Below are 17,414 nucleotides of genomic sequence, written 5' to 3'. Positions count from 1 at the left end.
ACGAGGCTCACTGGTTTATACACGAGGCTCACTGGTTTATACACGAGCCTCACTGGTTTATACACGAGCCTCACTGGTTTATACACGAGCCTCACTGGTTTATACACGAGCCTCACTGGTTTATACACAAGGCTCACTGGTTTATACATGAGGCTTAGTGGTTTATACACGAGCCTCACTGGTTTATACACGAGGCTCCAGTAGTTCGGACTTGGACAGTCGTACCTGTTTGCTCTGTGTTGTTGAAAACTCTCTGCTGCGCTGCTCGAAGGAAAAACTCCTCTGTTTGGCCTGAAATCACAAATTGTTTATTAACAGTGACAACAAACATCGTAAAGTTACTGTTTACTCACTCAAAGTTTGTTTCCTTGGATTTAGATCAAAACAAACATAATGAGCGTTTCTCACCTGATCTTCCCGCTCAAATCCAGGCGCCCTCCCGTACACCCCGCCACCCACCCAGGGAGACAGAGGGTCTGCTCCTCCTCTGGCGTCCTCACACAGTGATAAGACACTACCCAGCAGCCCCTGCTCTGCTGCACAGGATGCAACAGAGGGAGAGAAGAGGTCTGACGCTGTACAAGGCCCAGACCTTACGCTGTGACTGCTGGGGCTCAGAGAGCCCTCCCGGCTAGGTAGGAGGTCTGGGGGTCTGGAGAGAAGAGGGGAGCTGGGGAACGATGGCTCTTCGGGAACAAAAGGCTCTGAAGAGGTTTTGTAAAGACAAAATAAACATCAGACTGATAAAACTGAGTCTCTTGCAGAGAAGTGATCAAAAACATTTAGTAGGAACTCACTTTCAACATGAGCGAAGGCACAGAAGGGTCCTCTGGGACAGCTGCCACACTGCTGCATGTCATTACACTTAGTGGACCTGTAGATCTGGGACAGAACAAACCAGATCTATTCATCTGTCCACCTTACTCCTGGGGGGCCCACTGTCTAAATGACTATGAGTACAACTTCCTGTCAGACAGGAAGTAGCTGTAAGCATTGGTTAACCATGGCAGCAGGGCACGGACCGCGGTTTATTTGAAAGTAATTTACATTCAGTTTAGCAGATAAAACACTGCTTTTGTTTTGTTCACATTTATTTAACAACCATAAAGTTTATTAAAATAGCCGTGCTGAGTTCAGGCACCTGTTGTGTTCACGGCTGCAGAACAACCAGTCCAAACTCCATCAGTGGCTACAACAACAGAGTATTGAACAAGGACCCAAAACAAAAAGAGTGTTCCTGTGAAAAGAGCTATAGTTTCCATCTCCTACCTACAGATGAGGAATTAAGAAGAACGTGGTTGAAAAATGTGAACTTGAAGAGACCACCCAAAACACTGTCTGTGTGCTCATTTCACTTTGTTGACAAACGGCCAACGGAGGAAAACCTGCATCCTACATCCTTTGCATCCTTTGTGGCTGGACTACAATAAACCACCGGAGAAGAGACACCGAATCTTCAGAAGAATTGAAAACAGTGACGAGAACATCAGGGATGATTTCAAGTGTATGGAGGTGACAGCATTATACAGACCCTTTCCAAAAAATAGAATATCATGGAAAAGTTGTTTAACTTCCATAATTCCACTCAAAAAGTTAATCTTTAATAGATGATAGATTCAGGGCTCAAAATTTAAACTAGTTCAAGTATTTATTTGTTTATTTTTACATAATTTGGGCTTCCAGGTCACGAATCCCACGAAAACAGGATTTCAAAAAAATTAGAATACTGTGGAGAAATCAGCCCAAATGTTGCAGGGCATGAATGTTTTAAACTGAGTGTGACACACTAATCATCTACTAAACTCAAAGCACCTGCAAAAGTTTCCCCAGGTGTCATTAAATTGCTTGTTTGGATCAATTGTCTCAGTTTGGTTCATTATGGGGAAGACTGCAGACATAACAACTGGCCAGAAGACCATCATTGATCCCCTCCATAGGATGGGTACGCCACAAAAGTTCATAGCTAAGGAGGCTGGCTGTTCACAGAGTGCTGTGTCCAAGCATATCAATGGAAAGTCTAGTGGAAGGGCAAAATGTGGCAGCAGAAGATGCACCAGTAAAATACATGATCGTGGGCTTCAGCAGATAATCAGACAGAGAAGATTCCAGAATCTGGCAGAGATCCAGAAAGAGTGGAATGAGGCGGAGTCACAGCTTCAAAAACCACCACATTCAGATGCATCCGGGAGATGGGCTACAACTGTCGGGTTCCTCCGTCCTCTTTTCCGACTAAAGTAAAGTGTGCCTTTCATTTAGAAATCAAGGTCCAAGGGTTTGGAGGAAGAAGGGTGAGGAACAGAACCCATACTGCTTGAGGTCCATTGTGAAATATCCAGTCAGTCATGATTTGGGGTGCAATGTACGGTGCAGGTGTTTGTAAACTCTGCTTCTTAAATCCAAGGTCACAGCAACAGTTTACCACAATGTTTTAGATTCATGATTCCTTCTGCTGAGGATCTGTATGGAGATGCAGATTTCATGTTCCAGCAGGACCTGGCCCCTGCCCACAGTGCCAAAGCTACCAGTACCTGGTTTAAGGACCATGATGTCCCTGTTCTTAATTTGCCAGCAAACTTGCCTGACCTTAACCTCATAGAAAATCTATGGTGTATTGTGATGAGAAAGATGTGATACACCAGATCCAACAATTCAGAGGAGCTGAAGGCCACGATCAGAGAAACCTGGACTCTCATAACACCTGAGCAGAGGCACAGACTGATCCACTCCATGTCACGCTGCATTGCTGCAGTAATCCAGACAAAAGGAGCCCCAACTAAGTATTGATGCTGTACATGCTCATACTTTTCATATTCATACTTTTCATGCTCATACTTTTCAGTTGGCCAACATTTCTAAAAATCATTTTTTTATTGGTCTTAAATAATATTCTCATTTTCTGAGATACTGAATTTGGGGTTTTCATTAGTTGTCAGTTATAATCATCAACATTAAAAGAAATAAACATTTGAAATATATCAGTTTGAAATATATCAGTCTATGTGTAATGAATGAATATAATATACAAGTTTCACTTTTTTAATGGAATTTCTGAAATAAATCAACTTTTTCACGATACTCTAATTTTATGACCAGCACCTGTATTGTCCTGTTTGAGTTCGGACACGTGGTGTTCCTACATGTTTAAATTAAATCCACAATGCTCGGAGAAACTACATGAGCTCCTACTGTTTGCACACAAACAAACGCCGGTTCTGGTCCATGCTGGAAGTCGCGCCCGTAATTCACACAAGGCAGCATGGGGGCTAGGAAGAAGGTGGACAAACATTTCTGTTCCAGACTGTGTGAAATGGACAGTAAAAGGAGCCAAACCTCCGGGTGGAACTGCTGCTCCGTTCTCGTGTGGCAGTACTGACAGCCCTCTGCTCCCTCACACTTGCTGGGGTCACCCCACTCCTCCCCCTGTTTCACCGCTGGACACGGCAACGCTCTGTGGCAGCGAGAACAAAGAGCAACTTAAACAAATGTAACAGTGACCCAATGCAAACACCACCATGATGCGTGACTCCGGCCCACGAGCACCTGTACGTGTGTTTGTGTGGGCTGCGCCGCCGGTCTTTGCTGTTGTGGTAATACGGGCAGGCGTATCCTTGACGGCACAGGCGAGGAGGCTTCTTGCACAGCTCGGTCTTGTAGTGGGACAGCACGTAGGTGTTATCTGCAGAAATCAAGAGACGGGAACATGCAGATAAAAAGGTCGGGTCAAGAGAGAACAGTTCAGGTTCTGAACTGATGGAACATGTTCTAAACACAACAGGATGTGACTGCGTTTGCACTTTTGTATTTATTTTGCCAACTTTACACTGTTTCTGAAATATGTATGAAGCTCAAACAGATTTAGATTTTACAGCGCCTGCAGCTCGCCTCCAAAGTGGAACAAACCAGTTATGTTGGTGCTAAGATGGTCTCTTTGGCACGTCCCCTCCTCCAGTGCCGGCCCTCTCCCTCGTCGACAGTCATGTCAAACTGGTTCAAAACCAACAAAGTCCATGCTCAATAATCCAGGTATACACTGGAGAGGGGGGGGGGGGCGTGCCAAAGAGACCATCTTAGCACCAACATAACTGGTTTGTTCCACTTTGGAGTAAGCTGTTGGGGGAAGAATCGGTTTTGTGTTGTGTGTTTCCTTGACTGATGAAGTCTTCTGGATGGAAGGTGAAACGTTTCAGCATAAAAAAAAAAGAAAATGTCCAAATGACCTGACTGAAAATTGTTGGATTGTATACCTGGATTATTGAGCCTGGACTTTGTTGGCCCAAGATACTTAAACTCCTCCACTTGAGGGTGTGGTTCTGCCTCAAGTGGAGGAGCTCAAAGCATACCGAAGTACATTAAATCCTAAATACAGGGGCGGCTGCCAAGGTTGGTGCAAAGTCGGCTGAGGTGAGTATAATATGAATGGAGGTGGGCAACAAAATATTGCACACGACCTAGAATGCAGCTTTGCACACGAAAATAAACTGTGATGCCCAAAAATTTAATGTGAAAAATGCTGTTGCACGTTGACCATGTACATATTATAAACTGAAGAGGAAGATTTTGAACTTTCTGACTTGGTCCCAAACCAAGCAAAATTCAGGAACCGCCAGATAATCTAATTGTGAACCTCCAACGAGTCTACAACGAGACCTGGGCTTCTCTTGCAAACTCCTGTCTGAGGATGAGCGGCGCAGTTTTAGGTCCTGATCCAAAATACAAACTGGAGGAGTCCTCGGGTTTCTCTGCTCTCTGAAACAACCTGCTCCTCTTTGGCAAGCCGAAGGGTTTTACCTTGCCAGCGTGGTTCTTCGCTCAGGATCTTCTCTATGAGGGCTGTGCTCGCTGCTTGTCCCGACTGCCCGTCTCCCCCGCTTCCCTCTGCTGCTCCCGACCCCCCTTGAGACTCCATCACCTGCATCTCTCTGTGGAAAACACATACCAAAAACACTTTGAGCAACTGGAGAGGCGTGTGTGTGTGGAGCTGAACACAAAGGTAGAAAAAGTCCAATCCTGCACACCTGATATCATAGACGGGGCTGCGCAGGTCATGTGATCCATGGGCGAAGGCACAGTGGGAGCCGTTCTTTGTGCAGTGGCCTTTTGCATCTGTTTCATGGATACAAGATCCAGTTTTATAATAGCGGAGGTGATACCGTCGCTCTGTGTCACCTGCTGTTCGATGCAGGAAGGAACACCTGGAACACAGAAACAAATCCAATTCAACTCAGAAAGTTTGAATTAAAGTCATTTAAAGCGTTTGTGATGGGTGAAATGAAATTTCCTCCAAGACATCCACCACAGCTCCACTTTTAATCAATTTGTCTTTTACTTGCGTTGTCTCTGTGTATAAACGTGAACAGAAGCTCCCTGTTGAGCACCAAGCATGTAAATAAATACAGATGAAATGAAAACAGAATACCTTCAGTCACTTTTGTCTTGTTACAACCTGTAAATCTATAAAAATGACAGGCCAGACTTTTTTGAGTTTGCAAAAGTTGATAAACTGCGGTGGCCAACTTTAACCAGGTTGATACCAAAACTTCAACAGCTGTAATTATACATTCTACAATAACTTTTTGAGTTTTATTCTGCTGGTTCATGAGATATTTGTTATCTAACAGACAAACACATCACCAGCCTGTCCCGGCAGCACGACAATTAAAGTCTTGTAAGACTTTTCTTAATATACGGAAATAAACAGCGATTAATGCTCAAACCACAACAAAATTAAAAATCTCTGAAGGTTTAGACTTTTAAGTTCAAGTAGGTTTCATTATCATTCACATCACATGTGGTACATGAGGTAGAACAAAATTGTGTACACAGGGTCCCAGTTCCATCTAGCAATAGCAAAAATATAAAGTATAAAAAGAAGCAGTAATAAGGATCTAAGATATAAACTAAGAAATACACTAAACACCAATACAGAAGTCCCTTGTTTATCGCGGGGGATCTGTACCCTGAAGCCCCGCAATAAGTGAAAAAACGTAAAGTAGGAATAGTAGTACAAATAGTAAGTATTTTTCGCTGTATAGGTTGTGTTTTTTTGCATAATTTACATGCCCTGTGACTTATATGGCAAAACAACGTATTTATGGATATTTTCCATATTTATAAACCACTTTTTGCCTGAGATTTGACCGTTTTCATTCATTCTGACTGAAAATATTGAACATTACCATTTTCAGCCACTAGATGGCAGTCGAGTAGTATGAAATGCAGTTGTATCATGTCATAGGTAAAAGTGGCTATTAATGACACAATTAGCTTGCCATAAACTGCCACCGTCGTCTGCCTGGAGCAACCGAATCAGCTTCATTTCATTGCACTGCCCCGGCAAATGCAGTCCTCCCGTGCACGCACACATGGCCGCCATTTGGCAGCCCATCAATTTTTGGCACACCAACCCACACCTGGATTTTCCCACTTTATTAGACATATTTGTACTGATGCGACTTATCAGGGCGGTGAGACGTGTACGGCGGAAAATACGGTAGTAGTTTATTTTAGTAATTTATATATATATACATATATAAAGGTGTTTTAAACCCTTCCCACACTCTTGCAATATTCTAAACAATATTTCTAAACTCTAAACGCTCTAAAAGAGCACAGAATGTCATGATCTCAGATCCCTGCAGGAGGAAGCTTCTCCCACAGCTCTGGGCTGCACACAGGTGCAAAATAATTTAAGATAATTTATTTTAAATAAAAAATCCATGCCGATCATTCGACTCATCTATCAGCCAGACATTGTGTTATGTCCAATCTTACTTTGAAAAATTGTGAAAGAGCGAGTCGGCGAAAACTGAACCACGAAGTAGCGAGGGACTACTTTACTGCAAAACAATACACCAAACAGCAGCAGCACGAACATGAGTCTGTGTGAGCAGACGAGTACGAATGAACACAGCAGCATGAAATAATCAGCATGAGATCAGCAGCACATATCACCAGTCAAAGTGGCATCATATTGATTTTTTTTCTCACAGTGATAATACTGGTTAGGGACTCATGAGTCTAAAGCCTCCAGCATGCTCGGGCGGACCTCAGTCCGCAGAGGTCCACGTATACTGGATTAGAGTCTAAGCGTACGTCTGCAGGGCATCTCTGTGCAAAGCTCAATTTTTACGACCACATATGCATACTCTGTGCAACACAATAAACTGCCCAGCGATGGACTGTTTTGTATGCTACACCAATGTATTAAATTCCTCTTCTTCATCCCTGATCTGGTTTACTGGCCTTTTCTTTTGTTGTTTTTTTTTTCCCCCCCAAGAAGCAAGTGATCTCTTCCTCCTCGTCCGTTGACACCATGATTGAAATGGTGAGAAATGAAGGAATTTGTCACAAGTGAATTAAAATCAGGTCCAGCTGCGGGCTGATATGATGTGTGGGTTGCAGGGCCAGCGCTCCCTGTTTTTTTGTTTTGTTTGTTTTTACAACTTTTCATTAAAAACATATAAACACAGAACACCGCTGCAGCTTGCTGCCAGCTCTTTTTTCCCCCAACCTGTCAATCAATCCAGTAGGCGTGTCAACAAATGACCAATCGGGAACTCAATTTGTCCCGAAGGTAAACGCCCCTTGCCTGCGGAGCTGCTCTGCAGCCACTCAGGGTGGATGCTCGAGTATGAAGTCTCAAACCTCTGCGGACGGTGCGCAGTTTCCACGTGGACTGAGGTCCGCCCGAGTCTGTGGGAGCCTTGACAGCCTCAGGGTAGAAGCTGTTCCTCAGTCTACTGGTTCTACACTTAATGCTCCTCAACCTTCTGCCTGAGGGAAACGGGGCAAAAAGTGTGTGTGCTGAGTGAGTGGGGTCCTTCATGATGCAGGTGGCCCTCTTACACACAATAGGTGCAACTATGCATAGCTCTATTAAAGCAGTCCACTTCAAACAGGTCTCTGTTGTGCTTTTTTAATTTATAGTCTATTAATTTTCACTGAAAGTGTAATGATAAAGTGTTAAAACCCAATCGGAGAACTGCGGTAAAGCCTACCCTGTATTTGGAAAACTTACTCTTGCCCAAATTCAGAGTGCTCGATTACAACAACCTTTATGGCTGGGCTGTGTTTGCACAGTTGTGTATGGACCCTGTTTAAAGGCAAGTCACATACAAAAAAAGCAAAATTTCATCTAGATTTTCCTAATTTGATTCCACACATTTAAAGCAGGTTTCTCACCTAGTTTGAGGAAAGTCAGCTGTGTGGTTTTAAAGACATTATGCCTTTTAACACAGAGTCAGGTCTGTGCTCCTTGTGCTTATGGGCAAATGAAATACAAACACAACATCACCACTAGACTTTTTTACTTGTGTTCACCACCACTCATTTAAAGGATGTTTCTCACCAAGTTTGAGGAAAATAAGTAGTGGGGTTTAAAGAAATGTCAACTTTAATGCATGTCTATACACATGCAGGGTGGACGTGAAAGGTACCGGTCCAGACGTAAAGGTTGTTGTAATCGAGCACTCTAGATTTGGGTGAGAGTAAGGTTTACAAATCCAGAGAGGGCTTTACTGCAGTATCCAAGACGGTGTAAACCTCGGCCGTGTCTCAGCTGCACTCACTCGTCTCCATCGGGACAGCTGCCTGTTCCCTCGTCATATTTGGTACAGTACACATCTGGGCTGTAGTTGAAGGTCCCGTCCCGCCTGCGGATGGGTCTGCGGCGCCGCTGGTTCAGGAAATGCCAGTGGAAACAGGAAAACGGCCTGTGCTGCGTGCATTTGTGTTGCACAAACAGGGGACACTGCTCCGTCCTGAACTCTTTGAGATACCTGTAAGAGAAGGAAACACAAGCTGTGTTTATTACACAAACATTTCAAAGGATACATATCGTTTTTTAAAGACTTGGCTAACCCAAAACTATTATCCAATTTCCCCTCAAACAGTACTAGCAGTTTTCCAAATGTGAGACAAAAATAAACTATGCTACAGTACACCTCTTGTTTGAACCAACTACTGACTAGGCCTCTTAAAGTTTAACAACATAACACCGTAAAATGACACTCATCAGGTTATCTTAAATGCTCTAAAGTTCACTCTGTCTTCAAACGCAGCTGTGGGTAGGTGTGCAGCTGCACGTGAGATTGTGTATAAGCAGCTACGTACGTGTAATGTTGAGGTTTTTCTGGTTGGACGTTCAACACGGTTGCGGGAGATGTCGACCCCCCCGCGGGCGAAGACGAAGACGACGAAGAGGGCCCCCCCGTAGCCGTCGTTGCCGAAGACGAGGGGGGCTGCGAACTCGTTTTAGACATTTAAATAGTTTTAAAACCTAACAACGAGAAGCTTGTTTTTAGCTTGCAGGCTAGCTCCGCTTGTTAGCTCCGAAATCCGCATTCTCAGACGATGTGAGCTTGCGCAAGACAAGCGGAAGTAGTAGAAAAGGGACAATCAGTTGGAGCATGGAACTATGGGAGATAGAGTTCTGTAATCATATCCACCACTTTTCCTTAAACTTAATAAGAATTTGCAAGATTAGAGCAAATATTATGATGACGCCACGTAAACATAATCTATTTAACGTTAAATAAGATGTGGTAAAACGTTCGTTTTTATGTGTTTCTGCTAGCTAAATTGTGATTGGCTGTTCCGTATCCAGTTTGAAGGAGGAGCCAATGAGCGCGCAGTTTGTTACACGTATGACGTCACGACGAAGTATTAATAGTCTGTTTCGTTCAGTCTGGGCATTATTCCATTTCGGCGGCTAGACGAAGTGTTGACTTCATCACGACGAAGGCATAGTAACAAATTAACGTCCTAAAGGTAAATAAAAATACATACTTTGTTCTTAGTAGAATGTGTTAATATGGACTGAGCTCTCTTTAACAATTTGTTGTGATCAAGCTTGTTATTTACAGTAATTTCGCGCTAAAACATGTCGACTTGTAAACGGTTTCGTTTACTAAAAATAGAACAATGGAGTCGCTTAACGATTGAAGTGTTTTCACTAAACGTCGCTTTTAACTAACTTAAATTCAAAGCTGCTACATTTTAAACGGACTGTAATTAATGGAGAATCGTGTCGAAGTTGTTCATGTGATTAAAAAACGTCCAATACTTCAGGTAATGGCGCTTGTGTTGATTTTATGCGGTAACGTTCGGGATGAAACTGAAAATGGCGAAGTGAGAGCTGGAGCCGCGCTGCTTCAGGCGCCATTTGTTGTGGTATTGTAGCGGTTAGCTTAGCATTAGCAGTTTACAGCTAACTAGTTTCGTATCCCGCGTAAATGCGTCCATGACTTGTATCGACTTCTTAAACGTTTATTTATAAGGTCCAAAGGACTCTTGAATAAGTTTTGATATTTATAACTTCAAATAAGGTTATTTATAGGCCGACGCCTTCCCTTTGCAGCTTTGGGGGAGGGGCGTTGGTCACGTTAGAATGTTTTTGTTTTTACGTACGTTATAAATTGTGCAGTTATAAATGTGTATTGTTGTTTTTGCTTGCAAAAGAAAAGAGATGGCTCGTACCAAGCAGACGGCCCGTAAATCTACCGGAGGAAAGGCGCCAAGGAAGCAGCTCGCTACCAAGGCAGCCAGGAAGAGCGCCCCCTCCACAGGAGGCGTCAAGAAGCCCCATCGCTACAGGTACGAAGCTGCATTCTGTCATGTACTACGGTTTTCTTTTACCCTTTGCCTCCTTAACTTTAACATGTGTTTTTCTTTCTTTCTAGGCCTGGGACTGTGGCTCTTAGGGAGATTCGTCGCTACCAGAAGTCCACAGAGCTGCTTATTCGCAAGCTTCCCTTCCAGCGCCTGGTGAGGGAGATTGCTCAGGATTTCAAGACTGATCTGCGCTTCCAGAGTGCCGCCATCGGAGCTCTTCAGGTGAGGGGGCACGTCTTTACAGTTGGTGTGCTAATATGAATAGCGATGGCGCTTAATTAAACACTTATGTTTTTTGTCGACAGGAGGCCAGCGAAGCCTACCTGGTGGGTCTGTTTGAGGACACCAACCTGTGCGCCATCCACGCCAAACGTGTCACCATCATGCCCAAAGACATCCAGCTGGCTCGCAGGATAAGGGGAGAGAGGGCCTAAAGAAGCCCATCAGGCTCCTCGTCATGACAAATGATCCTATTTATCTTAACCATTTTCTGGACATTTATTTTTTCTTTTTTAAGTTTTGAATTTTGTATTTTTAGAGTGCTACAATAAAACAACCATTCCACAAACCCAAGTACACTAAGGGGAAGTAGTGTCTACTTGCCACGTTGTAGGTCGTCATAAATGTAACTTGTCAAATGTCACGCAGTCGTTAACGTTTTAATTTTTTCAGGGACAGCATTTCTTTATAGTTGAACATGAAACTCCATGCAGTGCTGGGGCTTCGTCTGCAGCTGTTATTTGGCTCGTTGTGATGAGGAGCATTGCAACACCCCCCCCCCCCCCCTTTTTTTTTTTTTTTCCTGGGGTGCTTTTTACATGTTTCCTCCAACACAAACTTTGGCAGCTACATTTAATATTTATGAAATGTTGTCACATGTCTTTCTATTAAAGGTCTTTATGGATACAGTACTGTGTGTTTATTCAGACGAGCTGTTTATTACACATTTGTTTACATTTGATCACATGACTTATACAAACCATTCAGTATGCTTGAAACCAGCAGCTGTAAGAAAAGGAGAGCAGGGTTGTAAAGTTTGGTAGAACAAACTGGTTAAACAATGTTCATGTGACGCCTCACCAATACGACAGACCAGATCTTCACACTCTTTAACAGAGCTGGCTTTGAACACAACACAATGAAATCCTGTAGACTGAGGAGTTTCAGGAGAGTCCCTGGAAGCAGAATTTGCACAATCTAATGACTACCAGCCCTGTTGACTTTCCTGAGGTGACGACCATGAAGTGGACACTTACGCCACGCAGAAGGCAAACACCGTGAAGTCAGGCTGAGAGAAGCGCCCCACGCAGGAGATCTCTGGATAGTGATGCTCAAACAGTTTCTGTGAAGACACCGATGTTGAGCACATATGGACGAGTTCATGGCAATGATGTGTTGCAGCGGCTCACCAGCGAACTGCTCGCGTCCGTGCACGTCAGATGGGTCTCCTTCATGTCTAGAAGCACCTCCTGTGGGATAAACGACACTGAGCAATAATGGAACACCTCTGCGTGGCCCCGGGCACAGGAGGGGCTGCAATTACCTGGATGGTCAGGTTTTGATGCAACACCTGTGGAATCGCCTGCTGCAGGACCTCCTTTCCTCCAAACTAGAGTCAGAGCAGATGTCGCATCAGTTACAAGATATAAAAAGTCATTAACTAAACATGTCAAGTAAAAAGTTACCGTTCCAATCTTGGCTCTGCCCAGGTACTTCACGATGTAAACGATTCTGTTGGAGAGAAGTTTGAGCTTGTAGCACATTTCTAACAAACAAAACAAAGCTGAGTGCACGTGCACATGCCTTCCCTCTCTGAGACACTGTGACGAGGGCGGCCTCGGGTCATGACTGGCTGGCTGCTGGCCGGGGGCAGGACCGAGCTGCAGGTGGGGGTTCTCCGTCCTCAGGGCTCGCAGGAGTTTAACGAGGGGCCGATACACGGTTCCATCGTGGGCCCTCCATCGGAGAACACAGATGGACAAAGGGCAGCCTCTGAGCCGGGACAGTACCACGCCTGCCTGGAAGAAAACACAATAACCATAATTACATTTATCTGTAGTGTCTACAACTTTTGTATTCTTTTGAATCTAACCAGATCTATATTTATTACTATCCTTAGTTCATAAAACTAGATGTGTAGTTGTAGTCAGAAGTTTACATGAACGTGTCCTGAATGACCATAGACCTTTTGACACTGGACCATGACATCTTATGCCATAAGCTCAGATATTTGTTTCTCAGATCATACTATCAGATGGTTGTCTAATTATCTCTTAGATTGAAAGCAATGTGTGCAACCCAATGGTACTTCTTTTAGCTATTTAACTGTCAATAATGGTGTACCACAAGGCTCAGTCTTAGGACCCACCCTCTTTACAATTTATATACCGGTAAGTAATTTAGGTGAAAAACACTCTAGACGCCTCCTTACATCTCTATGCTGACGATAAAACAGTTGCTAAGGTTTTCCAGCTTTTTGACATCATCCAGTCAGATTTGTTTCGTCTCAAACTGGTGCTAAATGCTGGTAAAACCAAAAATATGTTGGTTTCAAACAGGAAGTTGGTACCAGCAGTTCTTCTTTCTATCTTATCTACGAATGGTGTTCCTATTGAGTTTGTGGATTCCTACAAATACTTGGGACTCTTGGTTGACGCACAACTCTTTTAATCCAACATTTTTCAACTGGTTTGTTCGACTTTAGAGTAAGATGTTGGGGGAAGAATCAGTTTTGTTGTGTTTCCTTGACTGATGAAGCCTTCCGGACCGAAGGCGAAACGTTTCAGCACAAAAAAAGAAACTGCCCAGATGACCTGACTGAAAAATGTTGGATTGTATACCTGGATTACTGAGCATGGACTTTGTTGTGAACTCTCTTTTAAGCCTCATGTTGAAAACTTCAAGAAACTGAAATTAAAACTGTTTCTTTTTTCAGAAACATGTTTTCAGACCAGAGGAAAGTCCTTGCAGACGCTGTCCCAGGCAGCGCGCGTGCACATTAAGTGAATGTACAAAATTCACAGCGCCAACTAATGACCAACTGCGGGGGATTCATGTAGACACTAAATTTGCTCCATGTCAACACTGATTTTTTTTCCTCAAATCAAAATCCAAAAAACCTAAGTTTGCCCCCGCCATGTCCGTGTAAACGGGGCCTAACTCTGAATGCCAGGAAACATATTGTAACTGTGACTTTCCTTCCCTCCATTGATTACGGTGACATTGTTTGCAGATGTTGGATGCTGTCTATCACGGTGCGTTAAGATTCATAACTGGCTGTAACTACCGTACCCATCATTGCACCCTGTATTCACTGGTTAACTGGTCATCATTAACTTCACGCAGACTCTCACGGGTACATTTTCATCTTTAAATCACTTCTTGGTCTGCTGCCTTCATACATCTCCTCCTACATGTCTCTGAGTGAGTGCAGCTACAGCGTGCGCTCTCCAGACATCATTACCTGCAGTGTCTCCTGAGTGAGGACTGAACTCAGCTAAAAGGCCTTTTCTTACTCTGCTCGTTTCCTGGACCACCTTGCAAAAAGATCTGAAGCTCTATATTTTTTAAGGGATTTTAAACAACTGATCAGTTTATTAGAACAATCAAAGAAAACATGCTCTTGTTTTAGTATTTTACCTTGTTTTATTTGGTACCTTGATTTTATTGTTTATTTTATTTGCATTTTATTGTTGTGCATTGTTTATTGTTGTGTGTACCTTATCTGTTGTTTGTCTAAAACAGAAAATGAGTCCTCATGACTGAGACTCAGTGAGACTAACCTGTATAAATAAAGGTTGAATGAATTTAACAGCTTTAGGTTAATGTATGTATTTGAACCTGAATGTATAAATAATGAACTCAAGTCATCGAATGTTTGAGGCTTCCCTCACGTGTCCATTCTTAGAATTCCTCAGCGACGTTCCATTGATCTCATCGATGATATCACCAGGAGAGATGAACTTGTCGACGTGGGCCTGACTACCCGGCATCAATTGCAGGACGAAGACACGCCCACTCAGGTACCTGAAGAATCCACAAAGATGGACTAAGGATCGTGTGCACGTCTTTGTAGAAACGTGAGTTAAAATGACAAACCTCAGAACCAGGCCCACCTCCTGGCAGGGCACGACTTCATAGATGTCTTGAACCTGAAAATAAATCGCAGACGTGAGCATGGCTCATTAATAGAGGAGACATTTTTTCATAAAGGTTCTAGAGCAAGAACGTCGTTACCGGCAGGAGCCAGCTCTCATCCAGGAAACTGCAGTTCTGTGTAAAACATAAGAAACACAGTAACTGGTTGGTTCAATATCACAGAAATGACAAAACAATAGTTTTTGTTCTGACCTCCACATCCAGCTTGAACTCCATGTGAGAGAGGACCAGAACCAGGGACATGAAGGGTTCTGGTAACAAGGAGAACAGTTTAATTCATGACGACACCAGCAGGAACGAACAGTTTCCTCAGCTTGGATTAGAAGTTGAGAAAAAAAAAAAAAGTTCTCACCCACAAATTCCTCATTCCTCAGGCTGGATAAATCTGAGCTGTACCACTGGAGATCAAACAGACGCGTTCAGAATAAACAAACAACAAAAACAGGAAGTAGAATGATATAAAGAGAGCAGTCAGACCTGCAGGACTGTGGGGGTGTGCAGCAGGTGGGTGAAGCACTGGGACAGGGCCTTACGGCTCAGGGCCAGTCTGAGGAAGTAGCGCCCTCGGCCCTGAGCTGAGAGCAGCTTCCTGCAGACTCTGGTCTGCTCCACAGCCAGGGACACAGTGGACAGCCTGCACACACAGCAGACATGGTTCGAGTCCAGCGGAGCCAAACTGCTGCAGGAGATGCTTGTTACTACTCGTTACCTGTCGCAGGTGTCTTGGTGGGGAAGTTGTTCAAAACAGTGCCAGTAATCTCTGTGGACCAGACTAAGAACTGGCTCTGGAAAGAAATATAAAGACCACTTCAATCCCCTCTCCGTCCATACACGGGTTTCAAACTCGCATGAGGTAAGAAGATCAATACACGAGGTTTGTTAGAGATACTGACGTTGGAGACCTTTCCTGAGGATCTGCTCAAGCAGCTCGCAGCAGGAGGAGAGGTGAGGGTGGGAGTCTGTCACCACATTCCCACCTGACCGCAAGTGCAGGACGCACACTGAGAGAGACAGAGAGAGAACTTAAATAAGTAATTAACAAGAGATCTGCCGTACCTGGACATAGAGCTACGAGACAGCAAGGCCCCAGAGACAAGTCAAAGTCACTTCATTGTCAAAACTGCAACAAGTACAGGACATACACAGGATTTAAATGTCATCAGACCCCTGGTGCAACAATAACCATTAAACTTTTAATAAACATTAGCATAAAATGAAATAATAAACGTATGATACGATCCTAAATTGTAAGTATAGCAGTGTAAATATAAAAAATATATATATAAGTATGAAGGTCCTGACAGGGACATTTGTTGACAAAGCAACATACGAAGTGAATGTACACAGTATACACAGTATATGTACAGTATACACAGTATATGTATGAAGTCCTTGATATTGATATAAAGGTCAAATGTAAACAGTAGTGCAAATTGAATGAGCACATGGACGTGTGTTGAGAGTATAACCTGTAACAACTCGCTCAGTTAGTAAATATAAATGTTGTCAAAAATCACATAAAGACGTTCCCTCGTTCATTAACCAAACAGATGAGGGTTTTGGTCATTAGCACAAGGCATTTTATTTACAAATGTGAGAGCTCCATTTACGCTGAATTAACAGATGGCATCTCCAAAACTTCAGAAGTTGTAGATATACACGGGAGGATTTTCTGAAAGGTTCATTAAAATGTGCTCACTGGTCCTCCCCGCACCCTCCAGCGGGCTGGAAACAGCTCGCAGGCCGTCAGTTGATGATGTATAAATGGATGACGTGATGTTTTTTGTTTTCATTCAGCCTTTATTCATACAGGTTGTCTCACTGAGTCACGAGGACTCATTTATGTTGTTGTTTTTGTCAACATTTAGGAATTTCAGTGCACGAGTTATGAACTCAGAGCAATTTCCTGTTTAAAACAGGAAAACCCGGTCCAGAGGAGCTGAGACGATGACGTAATAACGTTTGGCTGTTTACCTTTCAATGGGGCCAGCAGGGGGTCTTTGGGCGCCATGATCTGCTGCGTTCAGGGGCTGTCGGTGATCAGAAACCTAAAGCCAGTCTGCTGGAAACACTTCCGTGTAGCGAACATACCAATACTTGGAAAGGTAACCAATTATTTAGGATGAAAAACAAAAACAGTTTCACAAGCCGTATGTATTCTTCGAAAGCATTAAAACAGCTGTTTCACAATATGCATTTAAAAATGTTTGTAAAATTGGCCACATGTCGATTGAAACGTAAGAAAATAATTGTAACCTTCAGTATACTAGCTAATTTACCTTACAAAATGGCGAGCAAGACAAAGACAGGTAGCTTACTGTTCTTTGGAGTTATATCAGAGGAACATGGAGGAAAAGAGGAAGACCACAGATGGCTGTGTGAAGGTTTGTTGTGACAGGAGGATGCTGGAGTGAGATGGAGGCAACTGTGGCGCCCCCTGAAGGGAAGAAGAGGAAGGCAATAAAAACTGTTTCAATCCTAGAACGAAACAGCTAACAGTTCCACTAGCTAGTTACTGTAAGCCTAATTACCTAAAATAAAGTTCAACCTTCGAGTCGTAATAATAAAAATAAAAAATACCGCTCGACGCAGCGCGGAGTGGCGGCCTCTAGCGATAGAGAAGTGGAACTGCAGTTCATTTTTAA

The 17,414-nt window shown here is 43.4% G+C and overlaps 3 protein-coding genes and 1 long non-coding RNA gene across 4 annotated transcripts in view; 1 reads left to right on the top strand and 3 right to left on the bottom strand.

The window, feature by feature from the left end:
• Positions 1-9,330, bottom strand: part of unk (unk zinc finger) — a 17,585-nt gene extending 8,255 nt beyond the window's left edge. The window contains exons 1-9 of the mRNA XM_037691195.1: positions 9,112-9,330; positions 8,568-8,777; positions 5,016-5,192; positions 4,789-4,919; positions 3,541-3,676; positions 3,331-3,448; positions 798-882; positions 409-704; positions 226-291 (exon numbers count right to left, since the gene is read on the bottom strand). Of these exons, the coding sequence (XP_037547123.1) occupies positions 226-291; positions 409-704; positions 798-882; positions 3,331-3,448; positions 3,541-3,676; positions 4,789-4,919; positions 5,016-5,192; positions 8,568-8,777; positions 9,112-9,260 (1,368 nt within the window). The 5' untranslated portion in view covers positions 9,261-9,330. The remainder of the gene's footprint in view (positions 1-225; positions 292-408; positions 705-797; positions 883-3,330; positions 3,449-3,540; positions 3,677-4,788; positions 4,920-5,015; positions 5,193-8,567; positions 8,778-9,111) is intronic.
• The window catches only part of itgb4 (integrin, beta 4), a 181,826-nt gene that overhangs the window by 123,295 nt on the left and 41,117 nt on the right, over positions 1-17,414 (bottom strand). The gene's annotated exons all lie outside the window — the stretch shown is intronic.
• LOC119423783 (histone H3.3A) lies at positions 9,690-11,017 on the top strand (the record flags this gene model as incomplete). Its single annotated transcript, XM_037691199.1, is given in 4 exon segments — positions 9,690-9,768; positions 10,459-10,593; positions 10,680-10,833; positions 10,917-11,017. Coding segments are annotated over 3 exon segments (383 nt in total), but the record flags the coding sequence as incomplete, so codon positions are not given.
• On the bottom strand, positions 14,730-14,983 carry LOC119423784. Its single transcript, XR_005187477.1, has 3 exons — positions 14,962-14,983; positions 14,848-14,883; positions 14,730-14,762 (listed from the first exon to the last, which is right to left on the bottom strand). It is a non-coding gene; the product is annotated as an uncharacterized LOC119423784 (long non-coding RNA).

Source organism: Nematolebias whitei, chromosome 17 (genome assembly GCF_014905685.2).
Source record: "Nematolebias whitei isolate Nwh7 chromosome 17, NemWhi1, whole genome shotgun sequence".
NCBI classification, from domain to species: domain Eukaryota; kingdom Metazoa; phylum Chordata; class Actinopteri; order Cyprinodontiformes; family Rivulidae; genus Nematolebias; species Nematolebias whitei.
This window is presented reverse-complemented; position numbering and strand designations above follow the sequence as displayed.